Raw genomic sequence first — 25,098 nt, forward strand, 5'->3', positions numbered from 1 at the left:
ATTTCAGGCATCTCGTTCAAACGATCGGCTCTTTCGTTTTGCTCTTTAAACCTTCGTCCCGTCATGATATCAAGAACCTAATCGTCGATCTGCACTATGAATCATGAGTTCTAGGCTGTGTTAGATCTACAGTGGTGATTTATACACACGATGCCATCTATACGCTCATAATATATGGGCGTTGTGCAATTCAGTATGGAATGAATAACGGTTGGTCTTTAACATAGACAAGATACGTTTGTTTGCTGACTTGCCCGATAGACAACACTACGTGATTTACCGTCGATTTACCAGCTAGATAAATCCCTGGCTTGGTCCCGGAGTCGTTCTATACGCCGTTTGTACTTGATAAAATGGCGTAGAGCGACTAAGGAACCAAGACAAGTGATACTTGCACCATGGACAACGCTACATTTGTGGTACTTTAGTCAACTAAATGGGTTTTGGCCTCGTCCAGTCACGTGCCTTGAGTGACCTTTGACACTTAGGTCATGTGACTACCCTTGAGAGCTGAAGAAAGATGGCGGATGCCTTTTGAAAGCTTTTCAAGTCGAACATCTTAGTTGTCAGTTTTAGTTGAATCCTTCATATCCAAGAAAAAAGGTTTCCTGAAGCTTATTCCAAAGTAATTTGACTACCTTTCAGAGCTAAAGAAAGATGGCTGCCTTCTGAAACCTTTCATAAAGTTTATCCTAAAGTCACGTGACTTTTCTCCTCCAATCAGGTATGCAACCCTCTTCGGAGACTTCAGCAACCTTTCGGGCCTGCGCACTTTCCGAGTCCTCCGGGCCTTAAAGACGGTCTCCATCATTCGAGGTGACACGTCTTCCTTTGAAGAAAACTATGACCCGGAACCATCCGGCTCTCAGGACTTTTCTCTGGGTATCAACGGTAAGGTCAAACGTGACGTCACTTCCGGAAATGGCGGACGTACCGTTTCCAGTAAACATGGCGTCAAATTTGCATAAATGTGACATCTTGCTGCTTTTGTTGGAATTACTACACATGGCTGTTGTCTATCCAGCTTACTTCATGGGCTATTCTATGCTTTCATGTTCAAACTGCCTTTGAATATGCTTCTTGTAGATAAAAAAAAAACTTTATCAGTAATACCTGCCTATTCCGGTGCAGCTTTTGGTACTCTACCTATGATGTTGATATGTGGTGGTAACTCCAACAAAAATAAGCACTATTGAACATTAGCTGTGGTGCATTTCACGATTTTGCTTTTTCTGGCATGGAATTAAATTGTGCATTTTGGTGATATGAACATCTTTACAAACTTATTTTCAATATTCTTGGCTTATTGCATTTGACCTACCGTTTGATCCTCAGTTCTAATAGTTATTATTCATAATTACTTCACACATGGTAATCGTAAGTATCCTTTTCAGCATTGGTTTTCACGAGTTTTCCATATATTCATACGCACGCTTGTAATTATGTTTAACACATTCTTCTAATGATTTTAATGAAAACTGTGCAATATTTAAGGACGACTGTGCAATATTATGTGTCTTGAAGCGTTGTATCGCAATGTTATGTGTCTAATGTTTCACTGCATGGTCGGTCAGTTATGGCCGACGTGACCTGGGCTCTATGTCTTTTTCTTATTTGCGAATAAAGAATGATGTTACTACATTATCATGGAATTACATCTGTGTTGGTAGCTACTTGTCTAAAGTTAAAGTTTTGGTTCAACACAAAAAATTCTCTCACTTAGAGCTTTCGAACAGTCACTCTGGTCTTCCTCAGTAGACTGACACAGTGAGGCTTGTCACGTGGCTTCTTTGAAGAGTGACGTCAACACTGGGTCAAAGGTGTCTGGTAGACGATATCGGCCCCCGTCGCGGTTAAGATTTTACTACATGATGCTAACTTAACTCTATGTACACCAGGGTTGAAACAGGCCGTGCAAGCGCTACTGAAGTCCATGAAGATGCTTCTGAACGTCTTGACGCTCATCCTCTTCTGTCTCATCGTCATCGCGCTGTTCGCCCTGCAGCTGTACATGGGCGTCCTCACCAACAAGTGCGTCAGGAACATCCCGTCAAACGTCACCAACGTCACTCACGACTTCTATCATTCTTACACTTGGAATAAAAGTTAGTCTCACCAATCTCTTATCTTATAAGTAGTAATATATATAGCTGGAATGTACCTGCTTATTAGTACATGTACAGGCTAGGTGCTACCCCCTTGATTTTTTAAATCTTTTGCAGCCTCCCAGGTATCAGGGTCCTAACACAAGCTGCTGTTTCGGCATCTGCTGAAACGAGTTTCATATAATTCATGGGTACTTGTGTAGGGATACAGAACTATATAATATATAATGATGAACTTTATTGACACAACAAAAGTACAGCGACTTCTGTAGGGTCTTAACTACATGTAGTACAAACAGACAAATACGTAGGTACAACGAAATTAACTACATACAAAGCAATACATGAATCAGCTTATACTACTTGTTCTAAGGTCTAAACATTCTTTGATATATTTACCTATTCGTACACAGTAAGGGTTATTACCTTCTAGTATGAAATTGAATTTATCTATAGCATGAAATGTAACAAATTCTGTTGAGCAAGCGGAGAGAGGGTTTAACAGCTTTGTGCGTTATCGTTAGGTAGTGGACAATCCATAATAAAATGTTGTTCGTCTTCAATATCATTGGGACAGAATGGACAAAACCTCTATCTAAGCGTATTATTTGCACGAAGAAAATGAACATCAGTTGATAGGAGAGGGGTATCAAATTCATTTAATATCTGACAGTCATTTTCCTTTCGGTCACATCAGTCTTATTAAAATTTCACAAGACAAAGTATCAATTCGTATTGAAATGTGTTTTTCTCGGGTAGGTTTGCATGTAAATACTACACGGTGTATATATATTATATTATACACATAACCCTCGGTCTCTGAAACCTCGGGTGATATACCTCGGAATATACCGTGTATTATTCTATATCTAGTCTATTCTATATGTATGTCACATTCTATATGTATCGCACATCAAAATTGCATAATGAAAGGGTAGCCTTGACACAAATGGACTAACTTTCAGAGCACTTACGTCTCAATTGGGTAGTCTGTGAGGAGTGTACCATTAGAGAAATACGTCCATAGCATCTCTCGTTACATCTAAGTGCATCAAACTTTCTCTGCACTTTAAGTGCCCGTCTGGTAGCTCTAGTGTCTGACCTGCTTACGAATGAAATGGAAGGCAAGCACGCCAATAGCGAATTATGCATGTTTGCCCCGGGGCTTTACGCTGAGTAAAACCAGGGGTGCCAAAGAATTCATAGGAATTTTTCGGAATTCATAGGAATTTTTCGGAATTCATAGGAATTTTACGGAATTCATACGGATTTTACGGAATTCATACGAATTTTACGGAATTCATACGAATTTTACGGAACTCAACGAATTGTACGAAATCCATTACTCGGAAACATACGATCCTTATATACTGCGCCTGGATCACCAAATTAGTAAGGATCGTATGAATTCCGTAAAATTCGCATGAATTCCGTAAAATCCGTATGAATTCTAGAGTTATCACTCCCATACCTCTCTTGGCACTTTTTGTAGTAGTTTCCTTATTGCTTACATCAAGCATACCCTAAAGGTATGGCATTTCATCTGTGTATTTTTAGCACGCGCCCCTTCCCCTAATGACTTGCCACTGTAATCCTGAGGGGGCAGGGACGTAATCCCCCATAGTATCCACATTAACAGACGCATTACCTGTCAAAGGTACCCCGTAATACACAGGCATTAGTACTTCACATGACCGTGAAAATGGCCCGTACTAAGAGCTAGAATGGCTATCCGGCGTTGCTGGGGTGATTGCGTTCCAAGGCGCAAGGGTTAGAAGTGCAGACGCTTTTACCGGTCCGGGGGCTCTCTAAGTGGGCTACTGGCATTACGAAAACGGTTCATGAATACCTGTTTGGTGCCAGCCAAGGGCCAGTGGTAAATCTAGGATTTGAGCAAAAGGGGGGCCCGCGAGGGGTCTAAAAGCTATTAGGGAGTAGTCTTACATGTAAATATATACGTATCAATCGGTAGAGTCTGATACAAAAAAAGTACGATACATGTTCCATACAGGCTTCTGGAGGCGGCTGGAAAGAGTAGAAATTGAGAAATTGGCCAAATAGAGAGATGACATGCCAGGGGAGTTGCTCCGCTAGAGAGTCATCATCTAGAGAGTACAGTTTGCCAGGCGTCGGGAGGCGGCTGGAAAGAGTAGAAATGAGCCAAATAGAGATAAGATGCCGGGGAGTTGGTCCGCTAGAGGGTACAGTTTGCCATGACTTTGGGGGGCGACTGGAAAGACTAGAAATTGGCCAAATAGAGAGATAACATGCCGTGGGACAGTTTGCCGCACCCGGCTCTTTCTATCCGCCTCCCAAAGCCTGGTAGAGGCTATTATTTACAGACCTTCAAGAAAAACGTATTAAAATTGTTATTCACCCACGGGACCTATAATATACCAAAGATGCGTCGTTTGAAATCCATTAGTAAATTGATAGTACGCTCGTCGCCCATTGGTCCCGTTTATGAGAGCTCTGCTTCCCACTTAAGCTTTAAATGTTTGTGATATCCTGAAGCTGAGAACGCTTATCTTTTTGTCATGATTTAGGTTTATGAGGGGTAGTGAAAGGGAAATTGGTATTTTTACCCTAACTGTACCTATCAATAAGTCAATATCAAGTAATTTTTATGGATGACATCAGAGTGCGCACTAACTTCTCTGTGCCCTCTGACAGTGGTCAACCTGCTGAAAATGGGCAAAGATATCTGTTGCCATACCGGAACATGGAAATGTAGGAATCTTGTTGTTTTTTTTAAATTTTTTATTTTATATCGCATTAGATATGGAGTCGGCGGAGGATGTCATCTATAAAATGTACGTGCTGTGGTCTAACAGTAATAACAACTAAAGTAATTTGTGCGTTTTTCATTCCTTTCAGCAAATTGGCAGCCCGGCCGCGAAGACTGGAAATTCCAGGTCTGCGGAAATGTGTCGGGGGCAGGGTAAGACTTTTTTATTCCAAAATTTATTACAAGACATGGCGACCACACACTCAAGTTTTACCGACTTATTTTTGATGCCGCCAACGCAGACAAACACACGGAAAGCATGCAAATGTATATATCTACGTTGCCTATGAATGAAAAGAAATAACGTCCGGATGGATCGTGATAATATTCGACATACCGGTATGTACGTAGGTCTACAAGATTTTCAAGATCGATTTGGGCCCCCCTGGCACACGTGTGGTACTTGTTCTGTAAACGTTCAATGCGTTCTACTGAATATATTTTGTAAAAATGTCAATAAAGAAAAGGACAGTTGTTGAAGCTGGAGGCTATGTCCTTGTGTTGTGTTGATAGTAATCATAGTAAAATGTTGAGCTTTATTCCAACACAAGGTTTCACAGAGATCAATTTTTAACGACCACTGTCACCTTCATCAGGATAATGAATGGCCAATCGCTTCAAAATGTAATCTCGCGAGAGTTATTGTTACAGACACGTGACCTTATTCACACGAGAAATCGACAGATTCCTTTTTTCCCCTACAGGACATGCGCGGAAAACTACACGTGTCTAGGAGACATCGACGGTAATCCAGACTACACGAGCTTCGATAACTTCGGCTGGGGGCTTCTCATGTCCTTCGAGCTGCTAACCCTGGATTACTTCGAAAACGTGTATGACTTGGTGAGGAAGAAGACATTTTTTTCTTCTTATTCATTTATACAGATTCGTCTCATAGTTGTACCTTTTTTCGCTCTTTTTTTTTAATTCTGCAAGCGTATTTTAAACTTTAGTTTAAGAATGATGATAGTCAAATAATTTTATTGTTTTTGCAACAAACATTGATAAAAAACTATTTACTATTTTTTTTAGATTGTAGTTAATAAATTTATTGTAGAATACGCATACATCACATATGTTTTGCCCCGTAATACTGAAAAAGACATTTGCATTGTTTTGCATCCAAATATCACATGATCTTTCAACTAAGCTTGATAATTATACTCATAGACAATTCAAACTCCATATAATAGTCCATATCAAGTTTCTTGTATATGATCCGATAAAAACATACATTATGTAGCACGGTTACTACTATAACAGTCCATTATCATATAAATTATATTTTAGTAAGATCTCTGAAAGTTTTGTCCAAAACTCTATATTTTCTATCTATTTCAGTTCAAACGCAAAGTGGCACTGCACCTAAATGGACAGCGCCACTTAACAAAAAACATAGTATATATACATACGAACAAAAGAACAAAAACTGAAGTGTTCCAAACGACCCCATCCTACCAAAAGAATTGTCAATTCAATTACAAAAGAATGGATGGGTGATTTCTTACATTTCTTTATTCATATATATATTTTTCAGGTAATGCGCGCATACGGTCCCTGGAATATGATTTTTTTCGTGGCGGTGACGTTTTTCGGGTCGTTCTACCTGGTCAACCTCATGTTGGCTGTGATCGCCATGACATATCAAGAACAGAAGAGACAGGACATGGAGCGGAAGAGGAAGATGCTGGTAAGCATGCGTCATTTCCGGTTTACCCCGAGGATCATGGGTAACATTTACACCCAACACGTCGGCAGGACGTACAGTAAAATTTATTGGTTTGAGGCTTACATTAAGTTTATAGTTTTAAATTTTTGAGTTGGAAAAAAATTTGTATGCAACGGGCAAAGTGCTGATGCAACGTTGACCAAACATCCAACGAAAACCGTGACAAATTCTGGTTTCGCTCAGGCGAATGCTTCGTTACCCTGTCCTTGTGATACGATAGTGTCTTGCGAATTTAGAAAAACACTGATGCAGTTAAATTTAATTTTTGTAATCCTAACACACACTTTTAAGTGTACATGCTACTTTCTTTTACTAACTGCATGTTGCTCCATCAACCATTTTCTTGCTTTTGCCTTTTTTCTACCGTTTTGTTGGTTAAATGCAAACACTTGAAAACACGCGCGCGCGTGCGCACACACACACACACACAAACACCTACATAATGTTTCCATGTAAACGTTTACAAATGCTCATTTTTCATCTATAACATCGCATGTATTGGTAAAACTCAATCTACTGCAATCACTATGAACTATACATCTTGAAGATAGCCTTTACTATATTTTAGTAACGACATAATACCTACGACTTGAGTATTTACTAATGCATTACTCGATACCATTCTTAAAAACATAAAGTATATGCATATCTTTAAAAACATAACGTTTACAAAGATTTCCAAAAGTTTGGAGTTATTTTACGATAGCTCATAGTTTTACCTTCACATGCGATTGTTATACTTCTTTGTGCTGTTGGTTTGTATGTATTGTGCCGTGTGTGTTCTCTTCGCCAATCCAAACTCTCTGTCGCTTCTCGGTCTAAGGAACAAGTTGAGGCTCTCAAGAAGAATCCTGTGGTGAGCTTCGATTTGATCTTTACATTTTCTAAAACCATCCATTTCATCAGATTTAAGTGTTGCTAGTTTTCATGTGCTTTAGTGTTGAATTATGAAGATGGGATAACCAGCTATTAATGATATTAGACATCGGCTTCAGATATACATTTCCTTGTTTATCGTATGGTAAAAAACAAACACATAAAAATACATTTCATTATACTTCATCCCATTTTCACTAGTCAATACTGAATCCTGGAAAAGTAGAGCCTTGAATCGCAAATATACATCTCACTTTAGCAGTAGGGTCTAGACAAGATGTCCGCCTCTTCTAAAGACATTGCTTCCGATGTTCGCCTTTCAATCCTTCATGTTGTGCTCTCTATACTGTGCATGCACCCTTTATAGCAAGCAAACATTTGGAATACTTAAAACTGAAGAGGAACTTCTAGTTATCTGTACTTGTCAAAATGGAACACATAAAATAATTTAGACTTTCATTAAAAAGAGTATGCGAATTTGATAACCACTGGTGCATACATTATCTATTGTTAAACCGGGTATTGTTGCAACAATCTATTGTTGAATCGAACTATTGTTTGATTGCTATCGCTTCATCAACGGTTGAACTCAACTGAATTTCTAAATCTAAAAATAAAAAATAAATATCTCAACGTTATCATGGAAGCAATACTATAATCAATAAACAGAACGTACTATTGGAATTGACTAGTCAAAATGATTTTTCTTTTGAGGAAAGAGTAAGACAATCCACAATCAAAAGACCATCACAATCAATAATTGTAGTATATGACATAGAGTTTGTACTGAAATATCTGCATGAAGTTTGACCCCCCCCCGCTATTCCAAACAACGGGTGTTTCTGGACCATTCCAATTTGCCTCATAATTGTAGGGGTGCATCTGAAATATTACATTGACCGCGATAACAGCAACCGCAAAAATACACATTCGTGCATCATCATGGGCATGCATGCCCGCAGACGGCGTATAAAATTGCATGCCGATTACACAAAGAGTACCCCGTGTTCTAGCTGCGAACACGAAAAAAAAGCTACTTACAATACTCCGTCCGGAGGTCATGACCTCCTTCACGGAGTAAAAATGTCGTTATTTCAAGTGTTTGCTTGTTATATCCTGTCGCAATTTCTTTACTCTTCGCTATGCACTTTGACCCGATGTTACTTTTCAAGGCTTTGGCTGAGGCCATAAACAACTTGCTGAAACCCGTGGTGAGCTTCTCTTCAATATCTCTGCTCTTTGCCCTGTCCTCCTCTCAACATACAGAATAACATACAAATAAACAAATGCCATATTAGGCCATGTTCTTTTGATTATATGGCTGACATCCGCGCGCGCATTAATTTTCATCCGTTAAAAAAACATTTTCGACCATCATATGTTGCAGAAATAAGTATTCGACCATCATATGTTGCAGAAATAAGTATTCAATTGGGAAAACTATCCTAATGTCATAAAATGCTGAAATCAATTCAGGAAAAGAAGAATATGTACAGAAATGAAAATGAAGACTCTATTATTAGTGGCTATACCATACTTTGTGTGTTTAGTCATTTGTTCAACCTTTATGCCCACGTTAATCTAATAATGAGGGAAATTTTTGTTCAAACTTTTTTTTGCCAAAATCTTTTTTATTCGCACGCTTGCGTCAGTTTTGGGGTTCCCAGAAGATGTCATCCATATAATCAAATCAACATGGCCTTAGATAGCAGAAAATGCTATTACTGCATATAGTCGTGCCAACTTGTGTTTTGATGTATGTATATGTGGCGTATTGGCACGTCAATCTTGCAGTTTTGGCATTATAATTAAACTTTAACAAAGTTGTACAACCCAATCGTTAACATTCTACTAAAGATTCCTCAAATTAGTTTAGATATTTGATAGCTTATAAGTAAAGTTGTATTTCAAATCAAAATGGTATATAGATGGTAAGTCAGATCTTTTACTATGAAGAGAAGACACGTCATATTGGCAACAGAACTTAATGTTGCTGGACTGACATACAGACACGCACTAAGAAAACATTTAAGGAACAATACTTAAGTACTTATTGTCGTTTTGTTTAGTTAAGTGTGCGTATTTCACAAATTCACAGAGGGGTTTTGACTGAGCTATAAATTCTATTGGAATAAAGGTAATGTTTAAAACAGCGACGATTTGGAATCATAGACAGATTCCAGCATGATGTTCAATATTGTAGGCTATGTTTCATTTTTCTACAAGATACATATAATAGTACGATAATGGACATATTAAGAACTGTTATCATTTTGGGCTATTTGGGTTTTCTTTTTCAGAACCAGTATAGTATCTTAGCTGGTTACGTTTTGATGATCAGACATCTTTTTCTGACTGGAGTACTGCTTTTAACCGCTGTATGTAACTTATGTAGGTGGCGCTTTTGCGTCGAGAACACAGCCCCAAACGTGGCTGAGTTTGTATCCTGTCTCGTCTAGCTTCTTGTGTGGTGACTTTCTTATTCTTAAATCACCAGCTTAGTCTGTTATCATCTCTGTCTATCACCTTTGCCCCTTCCAGTCTATTGTACAGTTACTTCAAGCACTGCCATCTGTTAATGCCAATTTAATGCCAATTTAATGCCAATGTAATGCCAATTATGTGGTCTGTTAATGCCAATTTCTTCTATGCACATGTCGTTTTTGAGATCCTGTGTACCTTATAGGATCGACGTTGTCTCTTTCATTTTGTGTTCTTCTGGTCTTGCAGTACTCCAGTCAGAATCTCTTATAGCTTGAAAAGGTAGAAAAAAAATAAAACAAAAAACAAAAAAAATAAAAAAAACAGAAAAATAAAAAAAAATTAAAAAGTTAAAAAATGAAAGCTCTGATAGGTATCGAAATGTAATCATGTAAGAGATTCCTGGTTATGGAAAAAGGAAAACCTAATATCCTATGTTCTACCAACCTGATGAAATCATTTTCGTATGTTATCATTTTTTTCTATAGGAAACAGGAGAAGAGAGCTGGATGCTGAAATTCAGCAGAAAGCCGTACGAAATGTGGTACATTCTCGAGGGAGCGAAATTAATTGCACTCACCAAAGAGAGGCTCAGTCTGCTAAACATGCAACTTAGGCAAAGATTTCGAAAGAGAAAACTAGCCCATCTCCGGAAAATCGCTAAAAGTGCCGGCAGGCCGGTGGTGGAGGAAACCCAGCCGGTGGAAATTCCGCTTGTGGAGCAGAACTCCACGGAAGTGAACTCCACAGAAGCCAGTGCTGAAGGTGGGCCGAGGAACTGCTGTGTGGGACCCTCTCACTACACATGTATAACCGTAGAACCACCGGCATCGCCGCTACGTCATCAGGTGGGTGCTCAAATTATTTAAAAAAACGCCCGTTTTTGAGTCGTTACTACGTTCTATAGCAGCGTGCAAAAGAATTATTGATTGTTATTAGTTATTATTAATTGAAGAGCACTAAACACATGACCCCTGACCTCATGGACTGACTTATCTTTCGACTGGAATGACACAGACTATGATTATGCCTTATGATTTTGACTATTTGTTTTGGTTGCATTTTGAGTGATTACCTTTACTCTTTATTCATATTATCTCTATGTTTAATTATTTGATTGTCTATGTCCTTTGTAACTTGTTCTGTTGGGCTACCTTGGAAAATCAGTTGTCCTAAACTGAACATGAAGATACCACCCAACCGTTTTTAAGACCAATAAATAAATAAATAAACAAATAAAAAATAACCTCCTCTTATTCCCTACGTTAGAACACCAATGGCTACGACATGGAGTATATCAAATCGACGTGCAGTTGCCACAGAGACCGGTCACTGCAGAGCCAAGAAAACAACGTACCGCCTGCGTCCGCCATCTTGGCTATGAGCGCAGCATCCACGACCAGTCCTAACGGCGGAGCAGAGCAAGGTGGGTTTCTGTTTAGTTATCTAGTTTGTGGGGTCGTGTGGCGTTTGGCTTGGGACCAAGAGGTCCCGAGTTCGAATCCTGCCATGCCACCGATCTTGTGCCATTGGGAAAGGCACTTTAATATTACACAGATTTCCTCACTTTACTCACTGACAGGTAAACATGAGTATGTCTGTCGTCCGTTCATGCAGTTGCCTGCGTTGGTGGCATAAAAAATAAGTTGGAAAAACTTGAGTGTGCCGTCGCCATGTCGTGCTAATAAATGTTGGAATAGTAAAAAAATGTTTAGTTACCTTCAAAACTAGTTATGTTTCCGGTTGTGCCATGGTGGGGTGGCTGTGGTATGGGTCTGTATGTATATTAACAGCATATCTTGAGAAGATATGGATGAATATTAACATTTGGTAGGTAAGTGGCGGTTGTGAAAACAAAGGTCAATTTCGAAAATGATTTACCTGGCGTTTTACTACGGTTCTGCAGCGGGCTGTTCATGTATGTGTATGTCTGTTCGTGCGTCTACAACAAAACTCAATAAGCCGATGTGTGTTTGTGTTCCTGCCCTATTTTGGTCAACATAATTTAAGAAGTTATAGATAGATGATATTAAGTGCATGTACATGTATATGAAAAGGTCATGATGATGTGCATTGTAAGGTCAATTGTGGGATTCGTTGCGGCTTGTCTAGGTACTGCAGGTGATTATTGTGTTAGTAAATTACACATAACAGCCTTTGTTGTTGCCTTGACCCTTTTAAATTTCCTGAATCTTTACATGGATTTACCGAGGCAAATCGCTCTTAAAGAAACGACGTTGCACTTTTTGCAAAACTTATTATTCTTTACGATGCCCTTACAATCGATACCAACAAGGCTTAATGAAGCGGGCCATCGCCTTTCTACTACGAAAACATGTAGGGGTGACTAAGGTCGCAGTAAACCCAGTTTAAACGCTTTTCAGCGCGCTGATGTAGGCACGTTAATAGTCAGGTTAATAAGGGCCAAAGACAAGCAGAAGGGTTGATGCCCCTAATCGGTCGTAAGGTCGTAATTGTTATCGCTGATTTTACGACACCAGGTGCCGATCTACGGTAATCAGAACTGTGAGTTTTCCCCTTGCGTGAAATTCGCCTTTCAAGTTTACCTACAGCTTTTGCACTTTAATTTAATTGATCTGCCATAACGGGACCATAAATGTTGGAAATACTGTGAGTTTAGGCCTATCTTTTACAGCCTCACTTCTTTAATGATTACAATTAACTTTCAACTTGGCGAGATAGATCATGAATCTTGTCCATGTAATATATGGATACATTTGTAGGTGCATTTACCGCGTATGCAGGTGCGCTCTTTTCAGCGAAAGGCAGAACACATATAATCTTAAACCCATCTATCAAACGGGTCACCTAAGGGTAATCATAGGATAGGTGATAGAAAGTGCAGCGGGTACCTTGAGGTATCTAAGATCTAAGGCAGTTGCAGTATTTTCCTGAACACCCTTATCTTTATGGCTTCACCACAAAGTGGTGAAGACATATTGCTTTCTCTCATGTTTCTTCTTCTTCTTCTTTTTCTCCTCCTGCCATTTCTTTAAATGGATTCAACTCTGACATTTTTGAAGGCAGAGTGAGCAAATATACCTCTAGGCGTTTTTTTTCCTTTTTGTGTTTGGAAAAATTGAAACAGATTCATTTTTGGTACGGGGGATGTGGTGAAGCCATCTGCTGCATTTGCTCCCGAGCAAATATCGGCCTTTCTAGTTGTATACTATGTTTTCTGTGATTTATATTAAAATTGATACTAACAGCCTCTGTAGGTAGCATTATTCCAATGCCTAATCTTGTATCTGAAGAAACCTAATGGTCTTGATATTATATTATACGAACTCCTTATACCATCATTTCGTCATTTAGAAGATCACCAAAAGACTACATTTCTACTAAGATCACAAAACCCACTAATTATGCAGAATGTGGGACTATTCATTATCCACTGCCTTCAAAGAAGAAGTCGAACCCCTTAATAGCTAGAGTAGTTACTGTAGTAGAAGTAGAGGTTTTTCCACACAGATTGTTACCGGTCTCCTGTTTCTGTTTCTGTATACTTGACTGTACAAGCAATTAGCCTTCGGGCTTGATTTTGCAAATAAACATCAATTATATGTGATTTATGCTTCAAACGATGTAAACATCTCCTGTTGTTGCTATAATGATTATGCTATTCAGGGTCCAATCCTTATCTTGTTGCTAAAAGAACACAAATCCTATGAAATACCTTCCTAATCCTCTTATTCAAGAGACGTAAAGTCAGTCTCAGTCATCCTTGTATTCCTTACTAATAAATTTATGCATTTGTAATGTATATTTACAGAGTCACAGGTAATCCGTTGGTACGCATGAAGTAATAAAGCAAAAATAGTAAAATTTATATTGCTCTGCGTTTTACTATGCACAGATCAAAAGTTATTGGTGGATTAAATGATTGAAAATCCAATAAAGATATAGATTATCCCATAGATTTTGCAATATTATATTAAAATGTATGTCGTACAGCATGTTATATTTAAGATGTAAAATTACCTTCAATATTTAGGGTATTATTCAAATTATAACTAGTGAAAATTCTAATAAGCATGGTTTTGGAGATGTTTGGCAGACAATATTCAGTTCTTAAGGAACATTGGCAATGTTACCAACGGAGATATATGAGCATGCTAGAAAAAATGCTGAATGAACCTGATAATTAGAAGTCATCGTTTTTTGCTGGTGAAGTAGATTGTCTTAATAGTTACAGATACTGAAATGCTTGTTAAGGACTGTTTTATTGACGTTTCGTTTAAGAGTACATAATGCGTGGCGCCAGCCGCTCATTACACTCTACATTACAGTAATCATTGTTACTCTAGCCGATTGGTAACGCTTTTATCCCTATTCTAACCGTTTTGTTGTCATCCTGGGACGGCGCGGGTGCAAAAATACATGTTTAAAGCCGTTGCCATGGCAACACTCTAAATTATTAACCTATCTAACAAATATGAAATTCTTGCCTGATATATTTTAGAAAATGTCATCAAGTTTGGTGATTCTAGCTCGAGCCCCTGAGATGCTATTCTATACATGGATGTCGGTGCTGGCCGTAAAAGACCCCCCCACACACACACACCGTTCTTTTTATAGAAAGTATGTAGCCAATACTAAACATTGGTCGGCAAAACTAGTCTCTACCAGACTGACTGCGCCGGCAAATGGGGATCATAATTTGCCGGGGGAGTTTGGCAACCAAAAAGGGTTGAAAGGCCCTGCATGGAGAAATATTAACCTTTCGTTGCACTTACTCTCCTGGCCAATTATTCCTTTTTTGCCGAATTCTACCGTCCGTACCCCCCCTAGGTAAGGATTGGTAGAGGCTAGGAAAAAGCAGCAAGATTGACAATAGGGTGGTTATGTATGGGGTTTAGGTAATGCCCGTTGAAGGGAACAAAGATTAATGCAGTCTTTTACGAAATATATCTAAATGATAAATGCGATCAGAATAGTTTCTTTGTTTCATTCGTTTCGGTAGTCTGTGGCCGAGATAACAATGCATTATCTCATATCTCTTGATACGAATTTACGAGCAATGTCATTTAGCCGCCGGTTGCCGATATCTTTTGTTCAGCAACCATGAAGCGGTACATTGCCTCGAGTGACCTAAAATGATCTTTAACGATCATGCTGCAAGGGTGCCTGTAAGGACAACATACTTTTCGCCTGAGTAAATTGCCAAGAAAGTCTAAGGAAGTACATGATCACACATACATACACATCTACACACACCCATCTACACACCTACACCTACACACACACACACACACGGCACGAAAAACGGTATTTACGGATGCTTAAACTATGCTTAAAGTCAACGTATATTCCGTCTTTACGCATCTATACACGTTTTATACGAGTACGTAAAGATCGACGTTACGTGGTCTTTCCGTAGGTGCGGATGGATCCTTATTTTCCGGTTTTCACGTAGCCTTTAAGCACTTAAAGATGTCTTAAATAATGATAAAGATAGTCTTAAATTGTATGTAAAGTTCACGTATTTTTATTATTTAAGCATTTTTAAGGATGATATACGTATGTGTAAAGATGACGGATAGGTGCGGATGGATCCTTATTTTCCGGTTTTCACGTAGCCTTTAAGCACTTAAAGATGTCTTAAATGATGATTAAAATATTTTTAAATTGTAAGTAAAGTTAACGTATTTTCATCATTTAAGCATTTTTAAGGATAATATACGTATGTGTAAAGATGACGGATAGGTGCGGATGGATCCTTATTTTCCGGTTTTCACGTAGCCTTTAAGCACTTAAAGATGTCTTAAATTATGATTAAAATATTTTTAAATTGTAAGTAAGGTTAACGTATTTTTCATCATTTAAGCATTTTTAAGGGTAATATACGTATGTGTAAAGTTGACGGAAAGGTGCGGATGGATCCTTATTTTCCGGTTTTCACGTAGCCTTTAAGCCCTTAAAGATGTCTTAAAAAATGATGAAAATATTTCTAAATTGTAAGTAAAGTTGACGTACTTTCATTCTTTTAGCATTTATTACGGCTCATATAAGTGTGTGTAAAGATGACGGATAGGTGCGGATGGATCCGTATTTTCCGGTTTTCACGTAGCCTTTCAGATGCTTAAAGTTGTCATAAATACTTTCTAAAATGCTCTTATAACGTATTTAAAGTTCACGTTTATTTCTAATTGAAGCACTTTTACGGCCGATATACGTGTGTGTAAAGGTAACCATTTGTTGCGTATATGGTGCTTATTTTTTGGATTTTCAGTTGACTTTCAGCAGCTTAAATTGCGTCTTTATTACCCAAAAACTGTACGTAACGTTGGCGTATTCTGTTGCATTTACTTGCCGTTTATTCTGCGTATGTCAGAGGTATTTGTGGCATTTTGGTGTCCAGTCCTGTCGTGGTTTGGGTGGGCTATCTTCGGGCCTGCCGTCCTGTTGAAGTTAGGCTCCCTGGATAAAGTTTAGCGGCACGATATTGAGGCGAAACATACCGGGGAGCCTGGCTTACTCCGGCGGCGAAGAGGTCCTGGATCCCCAAAGAAAGCCGCTCCATACCCGGTAGACTGGAAACCAGGCTAGTGACCAAGTCGTATAGTCTTTGTTCACGCTGATGCAGCCGGCTGAGCTCGAGCGATAAGTCACTGTGTCCGTGCAAAGTTCCTTCAAGATTCTGCGCTGTATCCAAGTCTAGAATTCCGAATCCAACGTCGTTAGGCAAAGGTAGAGTTTACTTTGAAAGAGCCATTTGTCCATTTGGCCACCGCAGGCTTGGAGAAGTAATCCGCTCAGTTTCGCGAATACAGATACCGATATGACTCCCGGTCTTGGTCGCCGATACAAATATACGGTCGTGATGTTTTCTCATTCCGTGCCGTGCCGTGCCGTGTTCCATATCTCCACCCCAATCCGTTTTGTAGACTTGTACAGAACGAGGACCATGTGCCCTAGTTTTGTGTCCGTTCCGTCGGGGTTCAGGGTGATTAAAACCAACTGAATCTCGTCCATAACCTGCAGTGAGTCCTGATGGAATTGGTCCAATCTTCCATCCCGTACTTGTCTTCAAAAAGGCGCCCTGTAAAATGCTAGCCCTGGTGCTCGCGTCTTGCATATCCAGTAGATTTCAAAATCCCACCGTTGTCTGTTATTGGATAATACCCTGTCACATGACACACCATCTGGCAGATATCGGCTCCCCCATATGGCGATTATCTTGCATTTGAACCACTGTGTTAACGTTGTTTTTCTACAGCTTGGCACTGAATAAATTTACATTTTGTAAAAACACCATGCCTTGTCAGCGCATCTTACCGAAACACACCGAAGATACTGTTTGTTCCATGTTTTACGTTTTTACATTTACATTTACATTTACATTCATTTCTCATTACATTCGCCGCCGACAACTGATTTGTCCATCCTGAAACAACGGCCTCGTACTTTTACACCAGAATTGTCCACCTAAAAATTCCAGGACGGAGTAGGTAACATCATAAACATGTTACGGACGGACAGTATTTTCCTGTTTGAATACATAGACGAAATAGAATAACGTAAATTTATACAACTTTTGGGAACATATGAGCTGAAGGGAAGAGATCACTTCAAGTTTACCTAAAATTCGCATGGATAAAGATTAAACACGTCGTATGTTTGTTGAATAAACGCTTCGTTTCATAGAGGTTTTGGGAACATATAAGCCAGCGTCATTTAAAATACGCGTACAGAAAAATTAAACACGTCGTATGTTTGTTGAATAAACGTTACATTTCCTTTAGCTTTCGGGAACATATAAGCCAACGCGCGTAAGGTAAGATTAAACACGCCGTATGTTTGTTGACTAACCGCTACGTTTCATATAGCTTTGGGGAATATATAAGCCAACGTCACTCAAAATGCGCGTATGGAAAAACTAAACATGTCGTATGTTTGTTGAATAAACGCTACATTTCCTTTAGCTTTCGGGAACATATAAGCAAACGTCACTTACAAAACTCGTAAGGTAAGATTAAACACACCGTATGTTTGTTGAATAAACGCTACGTTTCATGGAGCTTTTAGGAATATATAAGCCAACGTCACTTAAAATGCACGTAAGGAAAAACTAAACATGTCGTATGTTTGTTGAATAAACGCTATATTTCATATAGCTTTCGGTAACATATAAGCTAACTTCACTTAAAGTACGTGTAAGGTAAGATTAAGCACGTCGTATGTTTGTGAAATAAACGTTACATTTCATATTGCTTTCGGGAACATATAAGCTAACGTCACTTAAAGAACTCGTAAGGTAAGATTAAAAACGTCGTATGTTTATTGAATAAACGCAACGTTTCATAGAGTTTTTGGGAATATATAAGCCGACGTCACTTAAAATGCGCGTATTGAAAGATTAAACACGCCTTATTGTTGTTGAATAAACGCTATATTTCATATTGCTTTTGGGAATATATAAGCTGAAGGGGGGAGGTTCTCCCCCCGTTCGCTTAAAGTGTGCGTAGAGAAAGATTAAACACGTCGTTTATTTGTTAAAGAAACGCTACCTTTCATATAGTTTTTGTTAACATATAAGCTAAAGGGAGGAGATACCTCCCCGTTCACTTAAAATACCCGTAGGGAAAGATATAACACAGCGTATGTTTGCTGAACAAAAAACCGCTACATATCATCCATAGCTTTTGGAAACATATCAATTAAACTGCGCGTTGGGGAAGATTAAACATGTCGTATTGTCACCGTATTGTTGTTGAATAAACGCTACCTTTCATATTGTTTTCGGGATCATATAAGCTAAAGGGGGGAGGTTCTCCCTCCGTTCACTTAAAGCGTGCGTAGAGAAAGATTAAACGCGTCGTTTATTTGTTGAATAAACACTATAGCTACCTTTCATATTGTTTTCGTGAACATATATAAGCTAAAGGGGAGAGGTTCTCCCTCCGTTCGCTTAAAGTGTGCGTAGAGAAAGATTAAACGCGTCGTATATTTGTTAAATAAACGTACCTTTCATATAGTTTTTTGTGAAAATATTAAGCTAAAGGGGAGGAGTTACCTCCCCGTTCACTTAGAATACCAGTAGGGAAAGATTAAACACGTCGTATGTTTGTTGAAAAAAAAACGTTACATATCATCTATAGCTTTTGGGAACATATCACTTAAAATGCACGTTGGGAAAGATTAACACGTCGTATTGTCGCTGTATTGTTGTTGAATAAACGCTACATTTTCATATTGTTTTCGGGAGCATATAAGCTAAAGGGGGGAGGTTTTCCCCCCGTTCGCTTAAAGCGTGCGTAGAGAAAGATTAAACGCGTCGTATATTTGTTGAATAAATGCTAGCTTTCATATAACTTTTGGGAACATATAAGCTAAAGAGGGAAAGTCTGCCCACCGTACACTGAAAGTGTGCGGAGAGGAGGATTAAACACATCATATGTTTGTTGGTAAGCTATGAAAACATAAAAATTTGTATATTTGCGTGCACCAAGGTCTGCTACAACTCATGTCAGGCGTTGAAAGGAAACAGAGTTCTAGGCACAGGCTCTCGATAATTAACGCGGCGTCTTTTCCGTCTTGCTTTAAATTGTGAGTAGAAAAAAAATAAAAATATACCTGATAGATTTACTCATGTTTCAAATTTGACTTAAGTTTTGAAACAGAAATACAAAACATTTCCTGTACCTTTCTGGGACATGTTCAACATGTTTGTCGTAACTGAATATTTCAGTATCTGTAAACCGTGCGTAAAGAAACATGCCGTAATACGTTACATTTACAACTGCGAAAATCCTTCGTAAAGATTAGATTTCTTTTTCAGTACACTTTAATCGATCTTAAAGTCTGCTTAAATATTTCCCTGTCTTTAAAGTCTCAATACGGATGTCGTAAATTTTGCTTAAATATCTGTTTTCGTGCTGTGACAGTCACACACACACACACACACACACACACACACACACACACACACACACACACACACACACACACACACACACACACACACACACACACGCACACAAACGCACACAGACACACACACACAAACGAGCGCGCGGGCACACACACACACACACACACACACACACACGCATCTACATGTCTACACACACATCTACACTGACAGAAACACACACACACACACACACACACACACACTGATACACACATGCACACAACAAGTGCGCGCGCGCGCGCACACACACACACTATATGTTTTAAAAGCCTGTTTCATATTCAGAAGTCATAGGTCACGGCCATGTAGCCTTCAAGCACTGTAGTCTTATCTTCAAGGCGAGAATATCTGCTATCATAAGCGGTAATATCTGCCTCCTTTTCTTACATTCCTGGAAAATACTATTTCTTTCCAGGAAAAATGTTTCGCATGGCCATTCAGATAAGGCTGGAGTAAATGGCGGGATTTGTAACATCCCCGTAGCGTGGCTAGCCTATATATTCTGAACATAATAGGACTTTCAAAGGAAAGTAACGGGCAAAACTTCCCCAATGGACCAATATCTTCAAAAAGCGATCAAAACATCGTGATTAAATTATTGATACGTCGGTGAGGGTTAGACATGCAGACAGTCACTCAAGCAACTTTCAAAATCATACCCAGTTGCTTAAGTAACTGTTTTGGGGTGAAAATTATTGATTTTCAAAGACTTAGATAACAGGAATTCAGACAGTCTTGCTCCATGTTTTCGTCCTCTGAAATCACCCAATAGAGTATAAAGATATATAACGCTTAGAAAGATGGGTTTTACCAACACTGCACGGTTGAAGATAAAGCAGTTTCTGATAAATCACTGCAAAGGGCACATTTTTTCTGTGAATAAAAGTCTAAAGGCGTTCTTGCCCTCTCCCAAAATGTCAGGGGTATTACCGAAAATACCTGTCGTCCGTCAATTCTCTTTTCAAAGAGCTTTCCTTCTGCCAATTGCTCAAGATGGCAAACTTTCGCATTAGGCCTCCGCAGGTAAATTTTACGGATGACATCCTCCACAGACTCCAAATCTAATGCTATAGGGCGATAAAAAACAAGGCGGGTGAAAACAACCAAGATTTTAATTTTCAAATTTTGACATCATAAACCTTGTTAAACAAGAAATGATACATATGCTTTGCTAGGTTTGCTGCCAACTGTAACAACGTCCATTGTCACTAAAAAATAAAAGTTTTCAATCATTGTACAAATGATTTTGATTCATTGAGAAGTTGGGAACATCACATGTAAAAGTAATGGAATACATCACTGCATCAAACTAAAAGATAAAACAATAAATCAGAGCCATCAAACACCTTAGTTTATAAGACATACCACCAGGAGTTCAAAAACCCCAGACCCCGGGGAAGACCACCCAAGAGGTGGAAAGGCCAGATTCAGAGTGACACAGGGCTTACCCCAAGGGAAGCAGAGACTATTGCCCTTGATAGAGCTGGCTGGAGAAACCGGACGAAGGGGAGCAAGGGGCCAGTACCTGGCCTGTGCACGTAGGCAAGTAGGCATAAGGATTCATCTGGTGTTCTACACTATTTTGAATGTGTCTCCTGGGATCCGTTTCTGCTGCCGGGCTCTGTCAGAAGTGACTAGTAAAACGTAGCAAATTGATGATCCTTTCAAGCCCGCATTTTACCAGCTTAGCGTTTCCAGACAGTCGTGACTTGCACGGTATAGAAGTACTGCTGTCGCATAAAAAGAACGAAGGAAACACAACAAGACTGGCAATGAAAACATACATTGACACGGCGACGGTTTTTGTTGGTAGGGTTATTGTCTGTATGGCTCTACAACATGTATCATGCTTTTGGGGAAGCCTCGTTGTGGTCTGTCATTGGGTAATGGGTTTGTTAGAAATAACATTTGAGGTCACAAGTCTCTGGGAAACCTGCCCTGCTTTCTGTGAGCCCCAGGACTCGTGACTTGCACGATATAGAAGTACTGCTGTTGCATAGAAATAAAGAAGGAAACACAAAACATGCAGTGGCTCTATCTTTGATGTACACAAAATGTCTGAACAATTCTTATGTAACATTTTACTTAGAGGATCACCCGATTTACACCCAGATACAAACTGTAACATTTTGACAATCACCCAAACTTACGTTATTGATACTAAACGATTTATATTAGATTAACTCCTACATAGCCTACAAAACACGATTCTTCCTTACCATTTATTGATCCATTTCCACCCATTTGCTGTTCTCTGTTGTTTTTTTTCATGTAGTATTTTGTCACTGTATACTTGTATGTTTGGTGGTAATTAACTATAGCTAGAGTACCTCACCACCATGTCTTGTATTGTCCATGTTGAATTGTAAATAAAAAAAATGTCTGACAACCAAAAACTAGGAGATTAATAGCTAAGGGTCATTTTATGGTCTTTACTGTTGAAATGTATTGATATTGTCAATAAGCAGCTGAATCTAAAATGGACTTATTATATATGGATGATACACCTACGCCACCTGGCTGGAATGGCGAAGAATACACCCTGGTACGAAAACAAAAGCCAATTGTTTATGGCACGATTGGTGACTGCTAGACTGGTGTATTGCTAGAGTACTTTTCCTCATGTTGAAAACTGTCAGAGAGCAACAAAAATTTAAGTTTTTTTCCAAAATCGATCAAAAATGAATGTGCGCGCTGATGTCATCCATAAAATTTACCTACTGTGACCTTATTTGGACCTTATTTGGAAATCCTTCCCCAGAGATTGTAAAAAAACAAAATAAACACTAGAGTTCAAGGATAGATCAAAGTAGATCAAGTAGAGATCAAAAATAACATTGTCATTTGCATGAAGTTAAATCTCGCTGCAGTACCCTAAAAAGTCCCCAGGGGGGCAAAAAGATAATTCAGCCAAGCCTTCTCGAGTTATCCTTACACACTCACAAACCGAGATACACAGACAGGCAGACACACGGACGCCACTGAAAACATAATCTTCTTGGTGAACGCAAAGACTGAAGACAATGACAATGATAAGGCATGTACCTACTGTAGTTCGTATTTTTGATTTACGGAATATTTTCATTTTAGACGAATCCACTGAAGGAAAGTCCTGCCAGGCCTTGAGGATAAAGAAGGAGAAGTGTGTGTCCTTCTTGTTTGACTACTGCTGTGAGTGGGTCTGCTGTTCCTCTAGCTGCTGGAGCAAATTTCAGCACTACGTGGACAGGGTGGTGTCAGATCCTCTCTTCGACTTCCTCATCATGATCTGTATCCTCATCAACACCGGGTTCCTGGCGGTGGACCATCACGGGATGAGTCAAAGCTTGGCGAAAACTCTAGACGACGGGAACAAGGTGGGTGTGCGTCACTGACGAAACACCGCGAGATGTGCGTGGGCGGTGACGTGATTTCGCGAGAATCTCGTGCCATGCGAGATTCTCGTGCCATGCGAGATTCTCGTGCCATGCGAGATTCTCGTGCCATGCGAGATTCTCGTGTCATGCGAGATTCTCGTGCCATGCGAGATGTTCGTATCGTTGACAGAATATATGTACCAAAGTGATTTGAAGTGATAATACAACATAGTACGTAATGAGAAATCTGTAATGACGAGGCTTCAATTTTTGTTTTTCCTAGATTTTTACGGCGATCTTTACGGCAGAGGTGCTGTTGAAGATGATGGCCTGGACTCCAAAGAAGTACTTTCAGGTGAGTTATAAAATTGGTTATGATTTAGTTACACCTCAGTTGGAAACGTTAATGGCAAAATGTAGGCATAAACTATAAACCCTCCTATTAATGTTGAAGGTTTTATAGTTTAGAGTTGTGTCTAATAAGTCCGGGTGAACAAATTAGAACTACATATTATCAATGTAATTAATTTTGATAAGGAGAACAAATTTCCTGCATGAATGACCCTTTAAAAAATGTTAGTATATGTTATACATTGGTAGACACGAGTATGTTTTGATGTTTTATACATTAAGTATATGTTCTACCTTGGTAGTTAATTAGTACTACATATTATCAATGTAATTAATTTTGAGAAACAACTTTCATTCATGGTTCACTCAAAAAGTTGTTTTCTGGAACATCAATTGAGTAAAGTGCTTGTTTTTCAGGACTACTGGAATGTTTTTGACTGCTGCATCGTGTTCATCAGTCTGATAGAGTGGGGACTAGAAGGAGTAGAAGGGCTGTCGGTACTGCGCTCATTTAGATTGGTCAGTACATAATCTCTCTCTCTCTCTCTCTCCCTCTTACTCCCTCTGTTTATATGTATTGATTCTATGTATACATCAACTGAGCTCATGACAGAGTGATAAAGTTAGCTAAGTTACGTAGTTATGTTTACCGAAGGAAAACATATTGTTTCTGCTCTGTTACTTCTTCCTCTTCTTCGTCTTCCTCGTCTGTGATCATGGTAACTGGTGTTGGGTTACACCATGTTGCAATTTTACAGAAGGAGGGATTTAAACTGCTGTCGTCATATATATGAATGTGTTTGAGTAAGCATTGACAGAGCAGAGCCCCTCTTTTACCTTATCATGTCATCTAGGCACGAGTGACAAGAGTGTTGAAGCTGGCTAAGTCATGGCCGACCATGCAGCTTCTCCTGACCATCATCACTAACAGCATCCAGGACGTAGGGGGCCTTACGTTCCTACTAGTCGTCATAATCTACATCTTCAGTGTGTTGGGCATGCAGATGTTCGGCCAGGATTACAAAGACAACTACTTAAGGTAGCATCCTTCAAGAGATGATTTTGTTATTGTTTTGCACAGTATAAATTCGAGAATTTGTATTAGTATTTTTTTGGATACAGTTAGTATATGTTATACATTGGTAGATACGAGTATGTATAATGTGTTATACATTTAGTATATGTTATACATCGGTAGTTATGGGTATGTTTTGTATGTGTTATACATTTAGCATATGCTATACATTGGTAGTCATGGGTATGTTTTATGTTATATATTCAATATACATTCCAAATTTATTGTCTTTCATACATTTAGTATATGTTGTGCCTCTTAAGCGTTATACATTTAGCACTTGGCGTTACTAGGATTCTAAACTGAAACAGCTTGTGACAATGAACCTATGATTGTAAATAGAGCATACCTATGACAAAAATCTGGAAGATCCATAGGTTCTTTGTTTACAGACCTATTG

General features: G+C 39.0%; 1 protein-coding gene across 6 annotated transcripts in view; it reads left to right on the forward strand.

The window, feature by feature from the left end:
• Positions 1-25,098, forward strand: part of LOC109476290 (sodium channel protein 1 brain-like) — a 123,826-nt gene that overhangs the window by 89,129 nt on the left and 9,599 nt on the right. For 3 of the 6 annotated variants that reach the window (XM_019777198.1, XM_019777197.1, XM_019777199.1), the window contains 13 exons: positions 725-891; positions 1,899-2,105; positions 4,983-5,046; positions 5,598-5,736; positions 6,431-6,583; positions 7,446-7,478; positions 8,671-8,709; positions 10,468-10,827; positions 11,249-11,405; positions 23,007-23,272; positions 23,556-23,627; positions 24,041-24,142; positions 24,478-24,662. In XM_019777198.1, the coding sequence (XP_019632757.1) occupies positions 725-891; positions 1,899-2,105; positions 4,983-5,046; positions 5,598-5,736; positions 6,431-6,583; positions 7,446-7,478; positions 8,671-8,709; positions 10,468-10,827; positions 11,249-11,405; positions 23,007-23,272; positions 23,556-23,627; positions 24,041-24,142; positions 24,478-24,662 (1,944 nt within the window). The remainder of the gene's footprint in view (positions 1-724; positions 892-1,898; positions 2,106-4,982; positions 5,047-5,597; positions 5,737-6,430; positions 6,584-7,445; positions 7,479-8,670; positions 8,710-10,467; positions 10,828-11,248; positions 11,406-23,006; positions 23,273-23,555; positions 23,628-24,040; positions 24,143-24,477; positions 24,663-25,098) is intronic. The other 3 variants (XM_019777202.1, XM_019777200.1, XM_019777201.1) reach the window with 2 other exon arrangements.

Source organism: Branchiostoma belcheri, unplaced genomic scaffold, assembly GCF_001625305.1.
Source record: "Branchiostoma belcheri isolate BF01 breed outbred unplaced genomic scaffold, Haploidv18h27 scaffold37, whole genome shotgun sequence".
NCBI lineage: Eukaryota > Metazoa > Chordata > Leptocardii > Amphioxiformes > Branchiostomatidae > Branchiostoma > Branchiostoma belcheri.